Below are 19626 nucleotides of genomic sequence, written 5' to 3'. Positions count from 1 at the left end.
AGCATCAGTGAGCAACGTTCATAGATTGTTTCTAGTGTAAAGAATTCAGCCTCCCACAAAGGGTAACTGGTTCTCCCATTTTTCTCACTGACAGTGAACGAAACATCAAGTTTCCGTTCTCTTCCTCGTTCTGAGGCTTCATTACTCACAAAGGCTCAACGCAGAGTCGTGGGAAGGGCCGTGAAGTTCGCGGTGTTGAACGTCGGGGGGCGGGAACACTAAGGTATAACACGCACTGTCACATTTTAATATAACTCAGTATTATGTCGGCTGCTCACAGCAGACAAGAACAAACAGCCAGAATTAAATTGTGAACTGATCCGCGCAGCCGAGAGAAATAGGCCGGCTTACTCAAAGATTTTGACGCAGATGCCACAATAATTAAATCCCGCAGGGCCGTGTTTTCACATCCTGCGACAAGGGCAATCTAAAAGGAACAAATTAGTAAGCCATCAGCTGAACTGTGAACCGAATCCACAGGGGTGTGCTGAAGTTTCCCTCAATGATGTTCGTTATCGGTGAGCTGCGCTGAGGTACATTCACCACCAGAGAACCAGAAGACTGCAGAAGCTGGATCAAGGTTCATTTATTTAGCACGTTTTTAAATGAACTTTGTACAAGTTGTACAAAATATACACTGTAGAAAACAGCATAATAAAGCCGAGGTATTTTCTCCTGAAAGCAAGAACAAACAGGGTTTTTTGTTTTTTTAGGAGACTGGGCAGATCTTTGGAACAGCTTAAAAAATGAAATCAGGAGCCTCCACTGAAAAGACTCCATCGCCTCTGCTTTTAAGCCTGGATCTCAGAGTCTCCGGGAGCAGCTGGTTCATAGTCCGCGGTGCTCTGGCAGGATTATAGGGTTTCAAAAGTTCTGGCATCAAATCATTGATACTCTTAAAAACAGATAATACCATTTTAAACTGGATCCTGAAATAGACTGGAAGCTAGTGTAAGGAGGCCAGTAGGGGAGAGAGGGGTGACATGTGCCAGTTTTACTTAAAGTGACTTTAAAGCAAGAACATGACAGTAATGCTTCCAACTAAAATATGTTCATATATTCAGGAATCTGTGGGAACGATCAGTTTGGATGTGAAATACAGTATTTAACAAATTTAACGTTCTGAAACAAAAAGGTCTTTTTTGGAGAGAATACCTTTGGGTAAACTGTACAATTGATTATTAAAGTAAAACAGTATATTTTGATGTCGTAAACTGTAATGCTGTATAAAAGCTGGACAAATTGAATACAAAATTACTTCTCTAAGGTTTATTTAAAGATAATTTACAACATCAAAGGCAATTTGATACAAGCCTTTTGCGCCACATGAGCACACGTTCAGAACAAATTTCAATTCAAAAGAAAATGAAATTAGCTGTAATTCTCTTCACAGATCTGACCTAGTTCATAACATCCCACTGAAATATTTATTAATGTTCCCTATTACTTTTTCTTAATAAATGCACTCTTAACCCATCCTGTATCTGCCTCTTTGATCCAGCTGACAGAGACGTCAGTGTCATTCCTTTGTATGTGCTTAAATACCATAAACTGGCTTTTGAGTATGCTCAAAGTAATGAACACATAAAGGATGTTGGTGCCTTTATATGTAGTGTCAGCTCTTTGATTGGCAGGTCCAGATCTTTGAGATCCTCGTTTCTTTTCCATCTATCTTTTTTTTCTCCGTCTGTCGTTTTAATGTCATCCTGCATATGTTCATCTTCCTCGCCACCTGACCAACAGACTTCCCCTTCTTCACTGCTCTGTCCGAGTGAGTGGCAGCCCTGCCTGTCCTCCCTGTTATAACTCCATGGCATGATGGTCTATTTCTAATAATATGTTTAAAGTATTCATAAGTTGGGGTGAGCTGTGCCACTGACACAACAGACAGGCCAGCTGACAGGTAAGGCTGAGGATATGTGTTTGCTGTAATGTCATTGAGGACACTGGTTTCCTGTCAGAAATGAATATTGCATCCAGTATGGAAGAACTGGTGAAACACTGTGTATGAGATACAGGAAAAATATCATCGTCAAACACGTTTCGATGATGTTGTTGATTTCACTGAAAGAAAGTGTACTGTTTCCACTCCTGCCTGAGAAGCCAAGTAAGTGAAATAAACTGGACACATGTCCTAAACTGGAAACTGCACAGAGAAAAGCCTGACTGAAGGACAAAGGTGTTTGTCTTGGATATTTCTATCTGTATAAATAAAGACTGTCGTGGTCGTCTGTCTTACGAGTTGTGTAACCTGCTAAAATTCTCCATATTCACTCAAAAGAGAAAGAAAATAAGTCAGACATACAAGAAGAAACATCAGAGAATAGTCGTACAGTTTCTTCTACAACTTAAGTCCATGTAGGTGCCAGAACATGAGGCTGCATTTTGTCAGTTGTACCTGGACAAACCAAGGCTAAAAAGCTCAGCAAAACTGTAAAGACCTACACATTTTTAGACCCCGGACAGCCACACTTTGCACTGAGTGACTCATGAGGTGAAAGGAAAACGCTGCATGAGTCAAGAACAGTGAACCAAGAAACGTTTGCAGAGTCACATTTCTGGATGGGAAGCAGCTGCACTTCACAGCAACACAGATTTTGATTTGCCCGAAGTGTACACACAGTGCAGGATGCCGATGTCTCACAATAACAACACAAGACTTGAGTGCTTGGCCACACTCCACTGCTAAGGTGGAGCTGTTATTTGGAACTAACATTTCAAAGGTAATAAAACCACAGGAGCAATGGTGAGGGGCCTGATGCTATTGAAACCTTATTGGGCTGGCTCATTCATGGACCACTAAGAGAAGACTATGAACTGGGGACCAGTGACCCCACCATTAGAGTTAACCAAATCTCTGTTGCTCACATAGAGTGAATTGTGGGTGAAGCATTACATTCATGACTTCAGTAGTGCATCTATTGTGCTTTTCCTGAGCAATTAGGACTCTGTGGGAGAAACCACTTGCTGTCTCCACTTTGCCAACATTACTGGCTCATTAGTGCAAATTCTGCTGCCAGGAAAATGATTTCTCCTTGTGTCACCTTAATTAGATCTCTCCCTGTTTACAGATGTGGGTGTTGATGTCTTTGGCCCATTTGAGGTAAAGATGAGTTGCAGGTTTGTTAAAGGTTATTGAGTTATTTTCACTTGTATGTCATGTAAAGCAGAGCATTCGAATGCACATATTCATTGAATACCAGTTCTTGTATCCATGCACTGTGCAGACTGATTGCTAGAAGAGACCAAGTATCCCACTTCAGGTTAGACAACAGATACTCCTGCTGCTCTGCATCATGGTGCTGCGTGGGAAAGGCTCAATCGCACAGTCAGGACTGTGCTGAGTACTTCATCAGCAAAGGATGAATGATGAAGGATTACAAACCCTTTGAGAGGGTCACATATGACTTCTAGCTCACACAAAGTGATCTGCTGCTCTTCAAGCCAGAGTTTACTGTCTAATACATGCAGTACCAATTTTATCCAGCAGAGGGGAGTGATGTCCTGCACCATGCAAGACTTTGCTCACCATACATGCCATTCTCCATAATCATTACCTTCATTTTTGTGATGTTGACGATGAAGATCACGACAGCAAACACAAAAATGTCTTTCAGTGTTTTATTGTGAAATGATCCACTTCTACAAACATCTTTAAATTTTAAAGCAAAAGAAAAAGTAAATGCATTAAAAGTCTAAAACGTGAGGGAGTGTCAAAAAAGTCAAACTATAAATTCATACTTTTTGATTTGTTGTTATGAGATGATTGATTAAATGACGTAACAGAGAATACATATAACACAACGTAATTACAAAATAAAAGACAGTTGACTTGTTATATAGCTGTGTAACCAGGTTGTAGTTGGAAACAGTTTAGTTTAAAAGTGGGAGCTGTCCAGTTACCGTCATATTTACTGTAGCCAACATCACGGGGACTGTCCCTGGATACATTTTTGGACACTGGATGTTACAGAACATCATTGTTGCAGATCATTAAATGCAAATATTCAGTTTACAATCAAAGCAATTCATCCAATATGCAAATCCTTTAAATATCCACTACATATATGTGAATCAGTCAATTAATTGATTGATTGATTCAATCAACAAGTATCATGAGAAGCAAATGAAGAAACAGTAACCTCAGTGTGTAATGCATCGGTGTGTTGACTGAATAACTAAGGCTTCACTAAGATTATGGACTCGAGCTGCAGACATACATATCTGCACATAATTATGAAGCAATGGACACTTTCAAATAAAACAAGAAGTAACATCATTCATTATTATAATTAACAATTAACAAAAATCCACAAGTGACTAATAAACTGCTAAATATTTAAACTGTCATTATTGTCTCCCTTTGGCGCTGTTATCTGATTGATTGATTTCACATTGGCCATTTCATAGTTTCATACAAATCACAGCTTAGATGTAGTAACAATAATCTGCCTGACGACAGCGCACACTGATGGAGGTTCGTCCCGGTCAAGCTGCCGTTCAGTCTGAATCAGACATAAATGATTCAGCTTTGCTGTCTCACACTTTCACTATGAAAGCTGACACTGACCAACCACCACTGTCCTTTTGCCATGTGTGTATATTGTTGTATTTCTGCACAACACTACGGGGTGATTATAAACGTAAAAGAGTAAAACATACAGGAGAAAAGTTGCTGCAATATCATTCTGTAAAGCGATGAATGTTTGCTGTAGCCCGATAGCAGCAGGTCATTAGAGTTTGTATTGCACGAGATGGGTAGTAGCTGAAGCTGCTCTTTAGTAATAATATAAAGCTCTTCTGATTTCATGATAAAGGAAAAGGAAAAAACGGTGCTATGGAGCGCAGACGTGTCAAAACAGCAAAGGTCCTTATTGAAACTGCCAGTCAGGGTTTGGTCCATCAGAGGATCACACAGCTGGACGTCTCTGCACTGTTCAACACACAAACGTTTTCAAGTCACATTCAATCACACATAACGACATTATTTTACTTCTATATAACAATCTTAAATATGATCCACCTATCTGTGATAATCAGCTGTGTACCACAGGCCTTCAAGCTGGCTGTAGTTAAACCTTTACTAAAACAACATCTCGAGCCTGGTGCTGCTGAAGGTTTCTTAGGGTACGGAGCGCGGGCTCACATGGTGTCATATGATTGTTGGGGTTGTTCTGTTTTCTTTGTATTATTGTAGGGTCTTTACATTATAATATACAGCACATTGAGGCAATATATATCTATATAAATAAAACTGAACTGAATGAAGTAAAACATTGAAAATAAATGGTTGTAAAACTGGAAGCTGTGTGCATCGGGTCCTTTGTGTGCTACAGTCTTCTGTTGATGAATGTAACAGATTTGTAACATTTTTCCTTTCTCTGGATTTATTTGGAGTTTGCAGCCTGGTCACGGCCTGCCTCACATCCACTTAACTTCTCATGGAATAACAAGGGAACAGGCCTCACCTTGCCTTTCCATCAGTCTGTAAATACTAAATTAGTGTAATTAAACTTTTGTTCAAAACACTGAAATAAAACTGAAAGTCTGCTTTTCAATCGTATTGATATTTTGTTGTAAAAGTTACTGAGGCGGTGTGTACAGATAAAAGTGATTAAAAAAAACCCTCGTCGTCCGTGTACTACTGAAAAAAACTACAACCATCCCACCTCTGCTCTGAAGCATCAGATGGCTTCATCCTCTTGGGGGCGCTGTACTCCTGCTCAACTGGAGGCTCCTGAGGAAGCTCACTGATCTCAGCAGTGAGCTGAAATAAGCAGCAGAGGAACAAACAGACACACAAGACAGGAGCTTAAATTTGTAGCTGCAAACTTGTGTAATGTAAACATGACTAATGACTAAACAGGCAGCAATCAAGATTTGAGCTTAAAAATAAATATCTCTCATTTATTAATTAATCATCACCATTTGAAAATATCAGGATTAATATTTAAACTTTCATGTTTTATTTTTTCATGTTTTATTTTGAACAAAACAACACATTTAACCAAAAACATATTAGTGAAAACATCATGATACGGGGATGCTGTGGTTTGTCATTATTAAACGTAAAATGAATTCCCATAATAATCGATGATGATGATGATGATGATGTCAATGTGGCAGTCGGCAGAGCTCAGTAGAAGCTGGACGAGGTAGACGAGTTAAGAGACTAAACATCAAAGAAATTCTGCTTCGTATACGTCCACATAGAGCTGCCGCTCCTGCCAGCTGTGGGTCAGCTGTGGGTCAGCTGTGGGCCAGATCCCAGCCGCTGGGCGTTTCCACTGTATACACGCCGCTTACACGCATTTGCAGCGTGTCACCAAGAGATGGCCCCTCCTTTGCAAAAACTTTGACTTTTATAGTTTCACATTCCTTCTCTTTCATTCTTTTTCATAGTGGACACATCTGTGAGAAGCTGGCAGTGTTACATTTGCTTCAAAACCCCATGTGGGCGTGATGTGTGGTGATTGGTGCACATACATGTAAGGTTTAATGATTCATTTTAAAAGTATTCAAATAAATGACAAAGGGGATATACTAAGATCAGAGGCAGGCATGACTGTGATTGTCACTGCTGTGACTGTTCATTTATTCAGAGGGCCAGCAAGTAAATGCTGAGAATTACCAACAGCTTTAAATGCATCGGCCAAACTTCATTACCGCTGGTTGTCCTAAATGCTGTTTACTACTCGTGGTAGCATTGTCATTAAAGCCGATGACCGTGCAGAGATGCTGTGGAATGACATCAGTGGGCTTCTTTAAATCTGGCTGATTCAGTAAATATCTGTTATAAGGAGATAAGATCAAGTTTGATGACAGATTCATGCAGAGCACCAGTTCATTCCCAAACGTTTCCACCATTTTTCTTGGGCCTGTTCATGATGTGAGCTTCATCAACATTTCTATCTGGTTGTCATAAATGTGTAAACTGTTGGTAAAATTCAGAAAAGATTTAAGACTCATTCATTTAGACTCAGCCACGTAGAAACGTCTCGCCCCGTCTGAGGCTGTATCTGACACGGCAGGGAAGAGCAGACTGCGAATCCAAGCTGGACACAAAAACGGCTAAGCATAGAGAGGCTGTCTTTAGCCTGTGATGATAATGCTGTGGGGACCGTGACCAACCAACCAGGTTTGCTCTTAGTATACAAGCATGTTACAACTAAGTAAGTATCCACTGCATTGCTAGTCAACCACAGAAATTAAAATAATGGATAGAGTTTGACTTCCTTAAAGTAACATTCATAGAAAGTAAAGACAGAACTAATATCTAAGGCAGAGCAGCAGAACACATGATCAATGCTCTCCCACCACAAAGATCACACAAAGTGACCTAAAAATCTGTTTGGTAGTTTAAAGACACACTCACCATGTTTCTCTTTCTGCTGGCGGCGTTGGCAGGAGTGTTGTGGCTATCGGCGGCAGAGCGCAGAGGTCTGCGGCACAGCTCATCTCTTTGATAAATCGCCATCTGCTTAGAATTCTGCTTCCTGTACAAAACAAAACAAAACAGGCAGTAACTTATTAATTTAATTTTTTAATTGCACCATTTAATGGCATCCAGTAAACAGTTTACAACCAGTTTGACACTGTGGTCTTTTTTCCATGCAACACTCTGGTTCTGATGACTTGTTCCCCCTCACTAAGAAGCACCTGGTTCAGTTCTGATTGTCCGACATGAAAAGGACCAGGTGAGAAGGTCTGTATCCAACACCCACTGGCTACGTTTTCATCGTCCACCTGACGACATCCAGATAGAGCAAGTTTAGCCGTTCAAATACCTGGGCTCACTGATCGAGCAGAAGAAAGTCGGGTCCATGGCGGAGATCCACAGTCGAATAGGTCAAGCGACCGCAGCATCCGCTTTTTTAAAGTGGTGCTTGTGGAAGTGAACCAATATTTCCATCTCGACCAAAATCCGCCTTTTCCAGACGTTGATCCTGCCGATTCTACTCCATGGATCAGAAACGTGGACGTTGCTTAAAGCAGACCTCAACAAGCTCGAAGTTTTCCAGATGCGTTGCCTTCGGCAGATATTACGAGAATCACTTCGAGACCGCCTTCGATATGAAGACATCTGACGGAGATGTGACAATGTGTGTCGAATGGACGCGAGCCGACTACGACACCAACTTCTCTGGCATAAACGTCCCACACAGTGGAGAATCCAACGAACGGCGCCAAAGAAAAACATGGCTAAAACAGGTCGAAGACAACATCAGAAATCGCAGAATAAACCTCGACAAGGCCAGGACAATCGCCAACGATCTCCATGCATGGAAACGAGTTGTGAAGGAAATTCAACAACCACTGGCACCCACTGCGGAGTATGGGCTTAAGAGCCGATCCAGGCCTAACACCAGCGAGGAATCAAAGAAGAAGACAAAGAGTCCTGTAAATGGTAAATGGCCTGCATTTGTATAGCGCTTTACTCAGTCCCTAAGGACCCCAAAGCGCTTTACACACACATTCACACACTGGCAATGGCAAGCTACATTGTAGCCACAGCTGCCCTGGGGCGCACTGACAGAGACGCACACTTTCGTCTGTGTCAGACGAAAGTGAAACACTCATTGTTTCAACAAATGTTTTGTTGTTTCTTCTTCTTCTTATTTAACTCAGTAACACTAACGGAGTGCTGCAGGGTTCTGTCCTGGGGCTTACACTATTTATGCTCATGGCTTGGGACAAAATCTAAAAGCATCTCTCCATTATTACACAGATGACACAATTATTTACTGTGGTGCTCGTACAATTGACATGGTTTTCCAACAGCTAGCTTTTGATTGCATACAGTCACAGCTGGGTCAGCTCAAAGTGATTTTAAATGCAGAAAAAAATAAAGGTCACGTTGGTCTCAAACAGGAAGAGGGTGTCGGCAGTACTTCCTTCTCTTTCTATTGAAACTGTGGCCTCATCCAGATATTCGGGTATTGTGATTGATGGTAAACCTTCCTTTAAGCCACACAGTGACTCAGACTGAAGTTGGACTTCTTTTTCCGAAATCAATCGTGTTTCTCTTTGAGGTGAATCCTGGATGTAATTAAATGAACACTTCTGCTCATTCTCTCCATCGTCTGGATTCTGTTTATCACGGGACACCAAGATTTATTACCAACTGGAAACCATTACCACATCATTGTACAGGGTGGGCCATTTATATGGATACACCGTAATAACACGGGAATGGTTGGTGATATTTTGTGGCACATTAGTATATGTGAGGGGGCAAACTCCTCAAGATGGGTGGTGACCATGGTGGCCATTTAGAAGTCGGCCATCTTGGATACAACTTTTGTTTTTCCAATAGGAAGAGGGCCATGTGACACATCAAACTTATTGGTAATGTCAGTGATGAGGCAAACTTTTATGTGAATGGTGAAGTTAACAAACAAAACCACCGCTATTGGTCTGACACTAACCCACAATGGATGGATCCCTCCAAGACTGTTGGAACAACAAAAGTGATGGTTTGGTGTGGTATATGGGGTACAACGATAGTGGGTCCATTCTTCATCAATGGAAACCTCAAGGCCACTGGATATTTGAAATTGCTACATGATGATGTGTTTCCCTCTTTATGCACTGAAGCTGGCACGTTCCCTGAGTTTTTCCAGCAAGATGGTGCACCACCACATTATGGGTGCCAGGTCCGAGCATTCCTAGATGAACAGTTTCCTGGAAAGTGGATTGGTCGTCGTGGGCCAGTTGAATGGACCCCAAGGTCTCCCGATCTGACCCCGTTAGACTTTTATCTTTGGGGTCATCTGAAGGCAATTGTCTATGGTGTGAAGATACGAGATGTGCAGCACCTGAAACTACGGATACTGGATGCCTGTGCTGGCATTTCTCCTGCGGTGTTGCTATCAGTGTGTGAAGAGTGGGAGAAGAGGGTTGCATTGACAATCCAACACAATGGGCAGCACATTGAACACATTTTATAAGTGGTCAGAAACTTGTAAATAACTCATGAAAGAATAAAGTTACGTTGAAACCAAGCACACCGTTGTTTTTCTTGTGACATTACCAATAAGTTTGATGTGTCACATGGCCCTCTTCCTATTGAAAAAACAAAAGTTGTATCCAAGATGGCCGACTTCTAAATGGCCACCATGGTCACCACCCATCTTGAGGAGTTTGCCCCCTCACATATACTAATGTGCCACAAACAGGACTTTAATATCACCAACCATTCCCATGTTATTACGGTGTATCCATATAAATGGCCCCCCCTGTACTTATATTCTCTGATTGACTGGTCCTCATTGGTATCATTTTATCTATAACTAGTGGTTTGCTCCCCTCTTACTTAGGTCTGAGCCAAAGGATTTTAGTACTGGTAGTAATGTGCCATTGTTTCCTGTATATGACAAACAAAAACCTGAAAACTACATAAATATTTTAGTCGTAGTCTTTGGTCTCAGAACGTTATCAGTTCATACAGAACTCTGAAAGAAGGCCTTCTCCTCTCAGCTGATTTCACCTGCAAACTTTAAAATACGTAAAATGACCTTGTGAAATCATCACTGGGAACTCATATTGTAAATATAAAAAACAGGATCAGCAGTTACTAAATATGCGTCAGACCACAAACATAATCAAGTTTCTTATAAAGCGTGATCAGGAATACTGACATCCATCAGCATCGCTGCATGGAAACAAGTCTCTGTTACACTGTCCCTCACTAAACTCAGGAGTAATGTCACTCACATCCCAGCACACATACTCCAAACAGACGTTTCAGGGCCAACTTAGGCTCAAGTATCTTGCTTTAGGACACTTCAACATGTGAAGTGGAGGAGCCAGTGACTGAACCACTGACCTTGCAATTAGTAGTAATAGTAGTAATTGAGTTCACCCTTGGGATGATGCATTATACATCCCTATGGGGCAAGCAAATCTTTCCAGTTGTGACATCAGCCTAAGGATTACGCACTTTGTCACAGTGTTTTAGGTTAAGCCTTCTAAGAAGCTAGCTACACAAATGTGACTGTGTGCTTGGTCAGGTTTTAAATACGTAGTGAGGACATTAACCTTGACTGCACCGTAGTCAAAAATCTAAAGTGGCTCAGACTATTGGTTTTAGTCCTGTTTTAAGCCAGAAATTAGATTTAAGTCTGAGCTAGCTCAAGGGTGAGTGAATTATTTGTCATGGTTAGCATTATGCTAAGGGGCTCGGTGTGTAACAGCCATCAGGACAGCAAAACATGGTGTGTTTTATTAGCTGTTGATAAAAAGAAAAATTAGATACACACAAAAAAATCTTTTCTACAGCTACTAGTGATTAAAATCATGAAATCATAGCTAAGCAGTATGAGTGGAAATGTGGTGTTTTCCATCAGAAACACAGAGAAAATGAAAATTAATTAATTAATTAATTAAAAATAAACACAAAACTAATGAAGCTTAACAGCATTAAACACTTTTTTGGTCATCACTTAGAGCGATATCCAAAAGCCTCGGAGATGTCAGTCACGATACCCTGCAGTCTTTATTAAATCAATAATTCAGTTACGTATGGACAAGCACACACACCCTTCAGCCTTACACTACTCCCCAGTGGTGTGAGTGCTGTTGACCCCTGGTCCTCTCAGCCTGTCCTCTCCTCCGTCTTCCCCCACAGCTAATTACACTGCCTGGAGTTTAGAGCTGACAGCCTGTCTAGGCCCCCATCTGCTGCCTGGTCTGAGCTCTTTGACAGCCTCCCCTCTCTCCTAACTGACAAAGTGATAAACTAATTAGCCTGGCTGGGCACACCGAGGTCAGGGCCCTCACCATATCCAGTGGCTCCATATAGCAGGGCTGACCCAAGCCCTCCTCTGGGGAGCTGGGGCCAGGTAGGCTGGGAGTAGAAGTACTAAGGTCTGACTGATTAATGCCAAGACGCTGTCTGAGAGCCGGGCAGGCCTGAGGCACCAAAACAGCCTGTGTTAAAGAATCGTTCCACACCTGTACAATCAAATGTTATCTGCTCATTATATACCGAAGTGCAACTGTGCTACATTTAACTGAAGTTCCTCTGATAAACTGTGACTAGGAGCAGTTATGAAAACTACTCATATTTTTGCAGTTCCCGACTTTAAAACAGACATTTAAAGGACAGACTGCAAGATTTTGTGTTAAATGTAAGAACTGGGTTTCGCTTCACTCTAGGGTTAGGGGTGTCATGGTTAATGTTACTTATATCAGGGTAACTTGCAGGTCCATGAGGATTCTTGCAGGTCAGATGCACAAACACAGAGCAGATATCTGTCACAGTTTACCTGATAGCTGAACTCAGGCTTTGGTACCAGTTGTTGAGGTTCTCCTGGTTGCTGGACATCAGCAGCAGATTGGCTCTGGGGAAGGTCAGCTGTGAAGAGATGAAATATGGTAAATGGACGGGTTCTTACATGGTGCTTTTCTCCTCTACACAAGCAATCGTACAACTCGCCTCATTCACCCGTTCACACAGGCACTTTTTACTCGTTTTTTTCTGTCTAACGTTCAGAGAGCAACGTGGGGTTAATGCTATGCAGACTGAACTAGATGGGGATCGAACCACCAACCTGCCAATCAGCAGGTGACCTACTCTACCTCGGTGGCTTTACTCTTTACAATACACCAACTACGAGCCTCAAATCCAACTATGATTTCAAAATCTGACTGGGAACCAGTTCAGATAAAACTAAATCAGATCCCAATGAAATGGGAAGAAGGACGAACCGCTGCAAAATTTGCCCGTCATTGTGCTGTTGAGCAAGGCATGGGTTTACAGTAGATGTTGGTCCTAATGTGCTGCCAGCTGGTTCTAATACTTGATGAAGACGAGCTGCATGTCTCAGGCATCGAGGCTCTCAGTCATGATATAATAAGTTGTAAGTGTGGTAAATCAGACTGGCATCAGAATCAGTTTACAGCAAAAAACCCTGAAATGTAAAACAATGTAACAATAATGCATTACAAGAAAAACTGTGCTGGTATTTTTTGGAAACCTTTTTCGATTTCACCAACTTTAACAGTTCGTGACGTTTGTCCCAGATTAAAATCTTTTCTGGAACAAATCAGAGAATGATGTCATGCCACAGCATTGTGTACAATTACAGAGCAGTTCTTGCATTACAGACTTGCTGCGGGCAGATGAACCATAAAAGCTGCACACTGGGCTGCAGTTGCAAAATAAAAGCTATAGGGGTCAACACAACCCAGCTAAAACTGTGTCTCCAGATCAGCTCCACACAAAGAAAACTGCTGCTGCTTTTAAATCCTGACTGAATATAAAATCCAGGCATCAATTAAACAAAATCTAACAACCAATTTAGAGAAAACTGCATTGTTCTGTCTTCATACCTCTGTTGGTCTTCTCTGTTCTGTATTGACAGGACTTTCTTTACATGAGTCAATTATCAGTTCTCTTGTTCACGTTACTCAGTCCAGCTTCAGAATGTACATGTTGAACAAATCTAAGCCCAAACAAAAGGTGCTTTCAGAGCTGCACAGTTACATCAGGAAAACTGCTCTTCACCACTTTAAAGAGCCTTTAACATTTATCTGCAGATACTAGTAGCTTGTTGAGCTCTGATATATCCACGTGCATCGTGACAGAACTTTAGCCAGTACAGAGGCGATTACAGCTCATCAGACAATGACGATAGTCTCTTATTAGACATTAAGACTTCAAACGCACCATCATCAAAAGCACCAAGTTCAGTGAAAGGGGCCGGACTAAGTGCTGCATGATATTAGGCACTCACTGCTTGGGGAGGGGTGGTTACTTCTGCACAAATAGATTCCACTTCTGTTGAGATGTCGTAATTAGGAATTTGTCAGGAAATCTGACCCTCTTAGGTAGAAATGACTTTGTATAATACAGCAGCGCCTCATCACTGCACATAATTTAGCTTGATTATTTATACATCAAAGAGAATCTGTCAGGGATGTGGGAAAATATTCAAGTAATGAGAGGATATTAGCAGTAGGAAGGGAGCAGAGGGGAGAGGATACAGAAAGCCGACATATTCGGAAGGAAAAGACACAAAACGAAGAGAAAAATGGACGTCGAGCCACAAATAACACCCAACGGGGGAGGGGGCACTGGAAATTTTAATAAAACGTTTTAGGATTTTTTGTTTTTTCCAATACTTAGCATATAGATTGCCATGACATTTACAGCTGTCAAATTTAATTTGACTTTAATACTTCATGGCCCCGTATAAGGAGGGCCCCGGTGTGCTGACAGTCTTTTTCCTCGAGTTCACGTAGGGATCAATAATGTGTCCTTATGAGGAATTACGCGTAATGCTATCGAGTATGCGTTTGGGCCTCCGTGGTATAAGAGGCTAATGAAATGCCATTTCTGCCATTAGATAACATGCGATGGGACGGTCACAGAGCGGCGACAGGCTGGAGGAAGACGTATTTACTGGAGGCCCAGAGGAGATGGATCTGTAGCTTAATCTGATCCAGCAACTGAGGTAACAGCAGGCGCCCATCACTACACTCCTCAGTCCTTAAAACACACACGCACGCACTCCATGTAACACAGCTGTGAGTGTAATCTCTCCATCAGTTTCCTTTTCATTAGTCTGTTGAAGGATGATTTTAATTCTCAGGGCTTTTAACTGTGAAGTCTGGCCTGGTCATGACGATCCGTCACACAGCCGTCACATCACTGCAACTCTGCTCTGTGTGAATATTTGATCATTTTCACTGCATACTTTCACAAAATATAACAAACTACAAGTAATTAGCATTAAAGTAGTATTTAGAAAAAATGCTGTTTTCTTTCTAGACGCCACTGAATCAGGATTTCTGAGAAGACGAATGAACTGGCTCAGTGTCCTCAAACAATTGTTTCTCTTTGATCGAAAGGCCTGCACATCCAAATGTAACGCTTTATACTGCCGACTAACTGAGCGCTGCTGTGTACTTTTACACAGTCTGGTTAGTCGGGATGGAACTGAGAACTGGTTCCCAGTAGTCCATCAAGTTGGAATCGTTAGCCTGCTCGCCTTAGCCTATCAGTTTAGCTTATTGATTCCAGTTGCACTTGTGCTGATTTCAGTTTGTTTGCTGGAAGAAAATAGTCACGCAGTCTAAAATATGGCAGCGTGAATATGGACCAAATTTTATTTTTTATTGCACAAGTGCACACACAACTAACACACAACGAACACAACTTCAGTGCTTTGCACAAACCAAGAATCCAAAGTGGCGTTAAAGCTGATTGAATGCAGACCTCCAACAGTTAAACAGGCGAGCAGTCAGGCTGCAGCCTCCCTGTCTACCTGTTCTTATTGCTCAAGTAGAATCACTGTGGCATCACTTTAAAGTCTCTGTGTGCGCTCGGCTTTGTGTTCACACCTAAATACTGAGAAAAAGATCACGTGTGTCCTCATTAGGACACGGATTCTGCCTGCAGGTTTATATTGTTATAAAGCTGCAGGCTTCACTGAAAAGCTGAACTTTTACATAAAAGCTGTAATTATTAGACAACGTATTTTAGGTAAAAGTAGTGTAACTCATTACTTTCTACTGCATTACTTTTAAGAAAAGGTTTCTCTGTAAAAACAGCTCCAACGTGCACAAACGTTTGACCACAAAGTAACCAGTTACTGTGTGTCCTGTTATGCTGGTGACTCTCTGAGAGGAGCCAATGAGAACTCAGTGAGAATCAATACGTGATATTGATCAGAATTTATTTTTCATTGGATCGTGTTTATGATATAAACTCTTTTGCCAGACCTCTTTGATGTAAAATAAGTGTTTATTAATCATTTTAAAACATAAACATTTATTAATAAAAGTAAATGCACTTTTTGTGTCTGCTCAGATGATCCACGTGATAAATGAAGCATGAAAGGTGTGGATGTATCTCATAGTTAATAATCTGTACATGAAATCCTGCACAGACTTTTTGCCTGTATTCATCTTGTTGTGTATGACGGATGTTTTCCCATTTTTAACATTTGATACACTCAGTTTAAAACCTGACGGCCTGTTGGCTGAGCACTAACAACAGTTCCATTTACTCTATAAATAAATGAAAAATAAACGAAACCTGAGATGCCCAGCACCTTTACTGATACTATCACATGATAACCAAAGAGGATACCCCCCCATAAAGAAGTAAACTGGTTATTTTTTTGTCTGGCTCAGGAGTGTCAAACTCATTTTACATCGTGGGCCACAAACAGCCCGCTGGACCAGTGATGCTTTCTGTCTGTGCAGATGAAGTCACACATTTAACTGATGATGAAGAAACAGCTGCTGTGACAAAGAGAGAAATCTGTCTGCACGACTCTTTGAACGTGAGAAATAAATGTGTAAACTGACAGAAAGTTACAGGTTTTTTAAACTGTAGTTGAAACTGTATTTAGTTTATTTTATGTAATATTCAGTACTTAACTGTACATTTGAGTCTCTTTCAAGAAGGTGATTTTTTATTCATGTTACTTCTACTGTGGAGAACACAAGAGGTCTGTACAAATGTGAGACTTTTTGTCCTCCACGGTGGAAAATGGCTAAAAATAAAACGTGTATCACGAGTTTATCCAGCTCCTACTTTTATACATTCTGCACTCATCCTTTCAGTCTCCAGTATCATTGAAATGCAGCCAGACGCTGCTCGTTTGAGGTTTGCATTTAAATCCGCGTCTCTCTGCGTACCTGGCCTGTACCACTGCACTTGCTGTCTTTGGAACGTCTGACCCCTTTCCTTCTTTGACATAATGGTATGATCCCAGTCTGCGATTGGCCGTGTGGCGTGTCCATTAAAATAAAGTCCCACAGGGCTGAAGGTTTGACTTCCACGTACCGACGGCCCATTAATAACTGCTGTATGAAATCATCTCGCGGGCCGGATATAACTGTATCCACATCCAGCCCGTGGACTTAAGTTTTACGTCCCCGGTCTGGTTTTATTGGTTTTTATGTTGTAGATCTGTCAGCCAACTGTATGCTACCAGTTCTGTGACAAATGAGCTTTACTGACAGAAAACATGCAAAAATGCTTCTAACAAGCTGAACAGACAGCAGTGGACAGCACAACCATCAGACGTAGCTGCTCTGGATCACAGGGAAGCACATTAGCAGCGCTGCATAAAGAGCTCTTTGAGCGAGAGCCTATCAGCTGAAATGAATATTGATACCATGCAGCACTGGCACTAAACACTCACTGCATAAACGCTTTGGTTCCTTGCTCAATGACGCGCAACTCCTTCCTTTGAATGTTTCATGACAGCAGCTACATCATTTAGACACAATTTGTCAGCAAGCAGCTGTACAGAGACCTGCAAGATGGATAGACTGAGCGGAGAAACACATTCAAAGTTCAACTTTTGGGCTACTTCAACAAGGATTAGAGGTGATTAGGGAGGAGAGGAAGAGGAGGAGCACAGGTCTCCTCCAACACACAGGACTAAATGACATTTAATGGAACGAGGCTTGAAAACATTCAGGAAACTTCTTATTTTTACACATTATACCACTAATCATCGAGACACTTTAAGTAAGACAAATCAAAGCTACATACATCAAAAGTGGAAATTAAATAATGCCTCTGCTAAAGAGTCACTCATGTGTACCCTGAAATCAGTGAACAGATGTCTCCCCACCTGCCCAAGAAAACAGACAGCGCGTTTTCTTTCCAAGTTCAGCTTTTCCCAATATTTGGAAGATGGAAACAGTGGGGCACTTTTGTTGGAGGTCTTTTCGTTAGAAACACACAGAGTGCTTAATTCTACAACAAGAACGATGTTTCCATAACTCTCCATCATGATGATGTTATGACAGCACAGTGAGGATTTACATAATAATGGGGGAATGGTTCATATTAATATCATCACTTTATAGCTTGTTAAAAACTAGTGTTTTGAAAAATGGGGACTGTATCTGTAATATGTGATGACTGTAATACCTGAACAGGTAAGGTTATAGTTTTTGTTAAAAGCCTTGAATTAAAGCTGAAAGTCTGAACTTCAATCTCATCTTAATTGTTTTAATGTAAACAGGCAACATTAAAAAAGTTGTGTCATTTTCCATAATCCTTACAGCCCAAACTGTAAGAAGATACCGTTTATATAACCGCTGAGGCTGAGCCCTCTCTGCTGGTTTTTCAGTGATTAGCAGCTGGCAGACACTTACACTGAGCAAGCCTCCCTGGCTCCTTGTGTGGCCAAACACCTTCTCTACGGTGCAGTCCTGCAGTGGATAGGCATGCTCGGCAGTAAACTTCTGTCCACTGGTGGAATGCAGGGAGCTGCAACGCTTGACCTGAAGCAGCATGTCGGAGAACAGGAAGAACATTTTAGGCTTGGCCTCTGCACCCTTTGGTGGGACCACCTTCAGCCAGCCCTCGCAGATGTACCACCTCCCTGTGACAGGAGTAAGAACAAACAGAAAACAATATTATATACATATATACATCCATCATTAGATACTCAATATGGATTTAGTCCAGACGTGGACACTGGACAGCCTGCAGGCCACATTTGGCCCTTTGGTTGTCCATGACCAGTTTGCACGGGGTCAATGCGAACTTGGGATTTAAACATAAATATGTATTCATTAAGAGGGCCACATGCCAGCATACTCTTAGTGCAGGTCTCAAGGCTGGATAAATAGGGAGGGTTACATCACATTCATCCAGAATGAGTGGATCTGTCAGGGCCTGGGTGCTGTTGGCCAGCAGTAGTGCTGGGCGATATGACGATATATATCGTGTGGATGATAGAAAAGTGTCTATCGTGCCATTTGTCTTCTATCGTTTCTATCGTTTCTAACCCGAATTTTATAAATTATTACATAAAATATATCATTAACCCTTTACAACCGGTCGGAGCAGGCACACTCCGTTTTGCATAACTATTTTTAAATCCCTGTAGAACTGGAACCACGTAAGCTAGCGCAATAATTGTTTTTGCATATGAAACCGGAGGAGTTGTACTTACATCTTATTCCATTAGCTTGTCCTAGGTCACGGTTTCCTTCCACATATAGCTTTGCAAAAATTGCATAAAAAGCACTTCCAGCAACAAAAACATAATATTCCAGACTTGCAGGAACAAAAACATAATATTCCAGAAACACGCTTCGCCGATCCGATCAGCTGTTCATAACACTTCCTATGTTGGAATATAAGTCAGCGCGGACTATCGCATGTCCGCCATTACCTGTCCGAATCCGGAAGTGACGTCATTTTCGCGGAAAATTTAGTTTTTTACCTTCAAAGCCTATGTTGGTGTTTTTAAAAGTCATGTTTGACTTTATGCTTTTCTGTATCGTTTCTGGGATGCTTAGAAGTCAAATTACACTGTTGGAAATAGTTTATTTTGATGCACATGCTGTTTTTTTGCAAATTTGCATTATAATATTTATTTTCATTTTTCCTGTAGTGTATTAAAATTAGTGTATCTCAAACATAAAACTATGAAGACACTCAAAATAAATTTCTTGTGGTTGGAAACTATTTTGTGCAACTTTTTTGTATTTACAGTTTTGAGGGATAAGCCTCTTAAATTTCTCTAACTAGAAATATATGTAAAAAACAAAACAAAAACGATTTTCAATTTTTTTGTAGTTTATTGCACTTTTTTGCAATTTATGTAGTTACTATGGACTTAATGCATACATATTATTAAA

The 19626-nt window shown here is 41.2% G+C and overlaps 1 protein-coding gene and 1 long non-coding RNA gene across 2 annotated transcripts in view; one reads left to right on the top strand and one right to left on the bottom strand.

The window, feature by feature from the left end:
* The first annotated feature begins 136 nt into the window (after positions 1-136).
* LOC134646543 (uncharacterized) lies at positions 137-1194 on the top strand. Its single transcript, XR_010096752.1, has 3 exons — positions 137-223; positions 481-580; positions 714-1194. It is a non-coding gene; the product is annotated as an uncharacterized LOC134646543 (long non-coding RNA).
* Positions 1195-4352: 3158 nt separating this feature from the next.
* Positions 4353-19626, bottom strand: part of arhgef39 (Rho guanine nucleotide exchange factor (GEF) 39) — a 52547-nt gene continuing 37273 nt past the window's right edge. The window contains exons 7-11 of the mRNA XM_063460290.1: positions 18130-18359; positions 12270-12358; positions 7376-7496; positions 5670-5767; positions 4353-4933 (exon numbers count right to left, since the gene is read on the bottom strand). Of these exons, the coding sequence (XP_063316360.1) occupies positions 4903-4933; positions 5670-5767; positions 7376-7496; positions 12270-12358; positions 18130-18359 (569 nt within the window). The 3' untranslated portion in view covers positions 4353-4902. The remainder of the gene's footprint in view (positions 4934-5669; positions 5768-7375; positions 7497-12269; positions 12359-18129; positions 18360-19626) is intronic.

The sequence above is a fragment of the Pelmatolapia mariae genome, linkage group LG17 (genome assembly GCF_036321145.2).
Source record: "Pelmatolapia mariae isolate MD_Pm_ZW linkage group LG17, Pm_UMD_F_2, whole genome shotgun sequence".
Classification (NCBI taxonomy): domain Eukaryota; kingdom Metazoa; phylum Chordata; class Actinopteri; order Cichliformes; family Cichlidae; genus Pelmatolapia; species Pelmatolapia mariae.
Note: the sequence above shows the minus strand (reverse complement) of the source record. Positions and strands in the feature narration are given on the sequence as shown.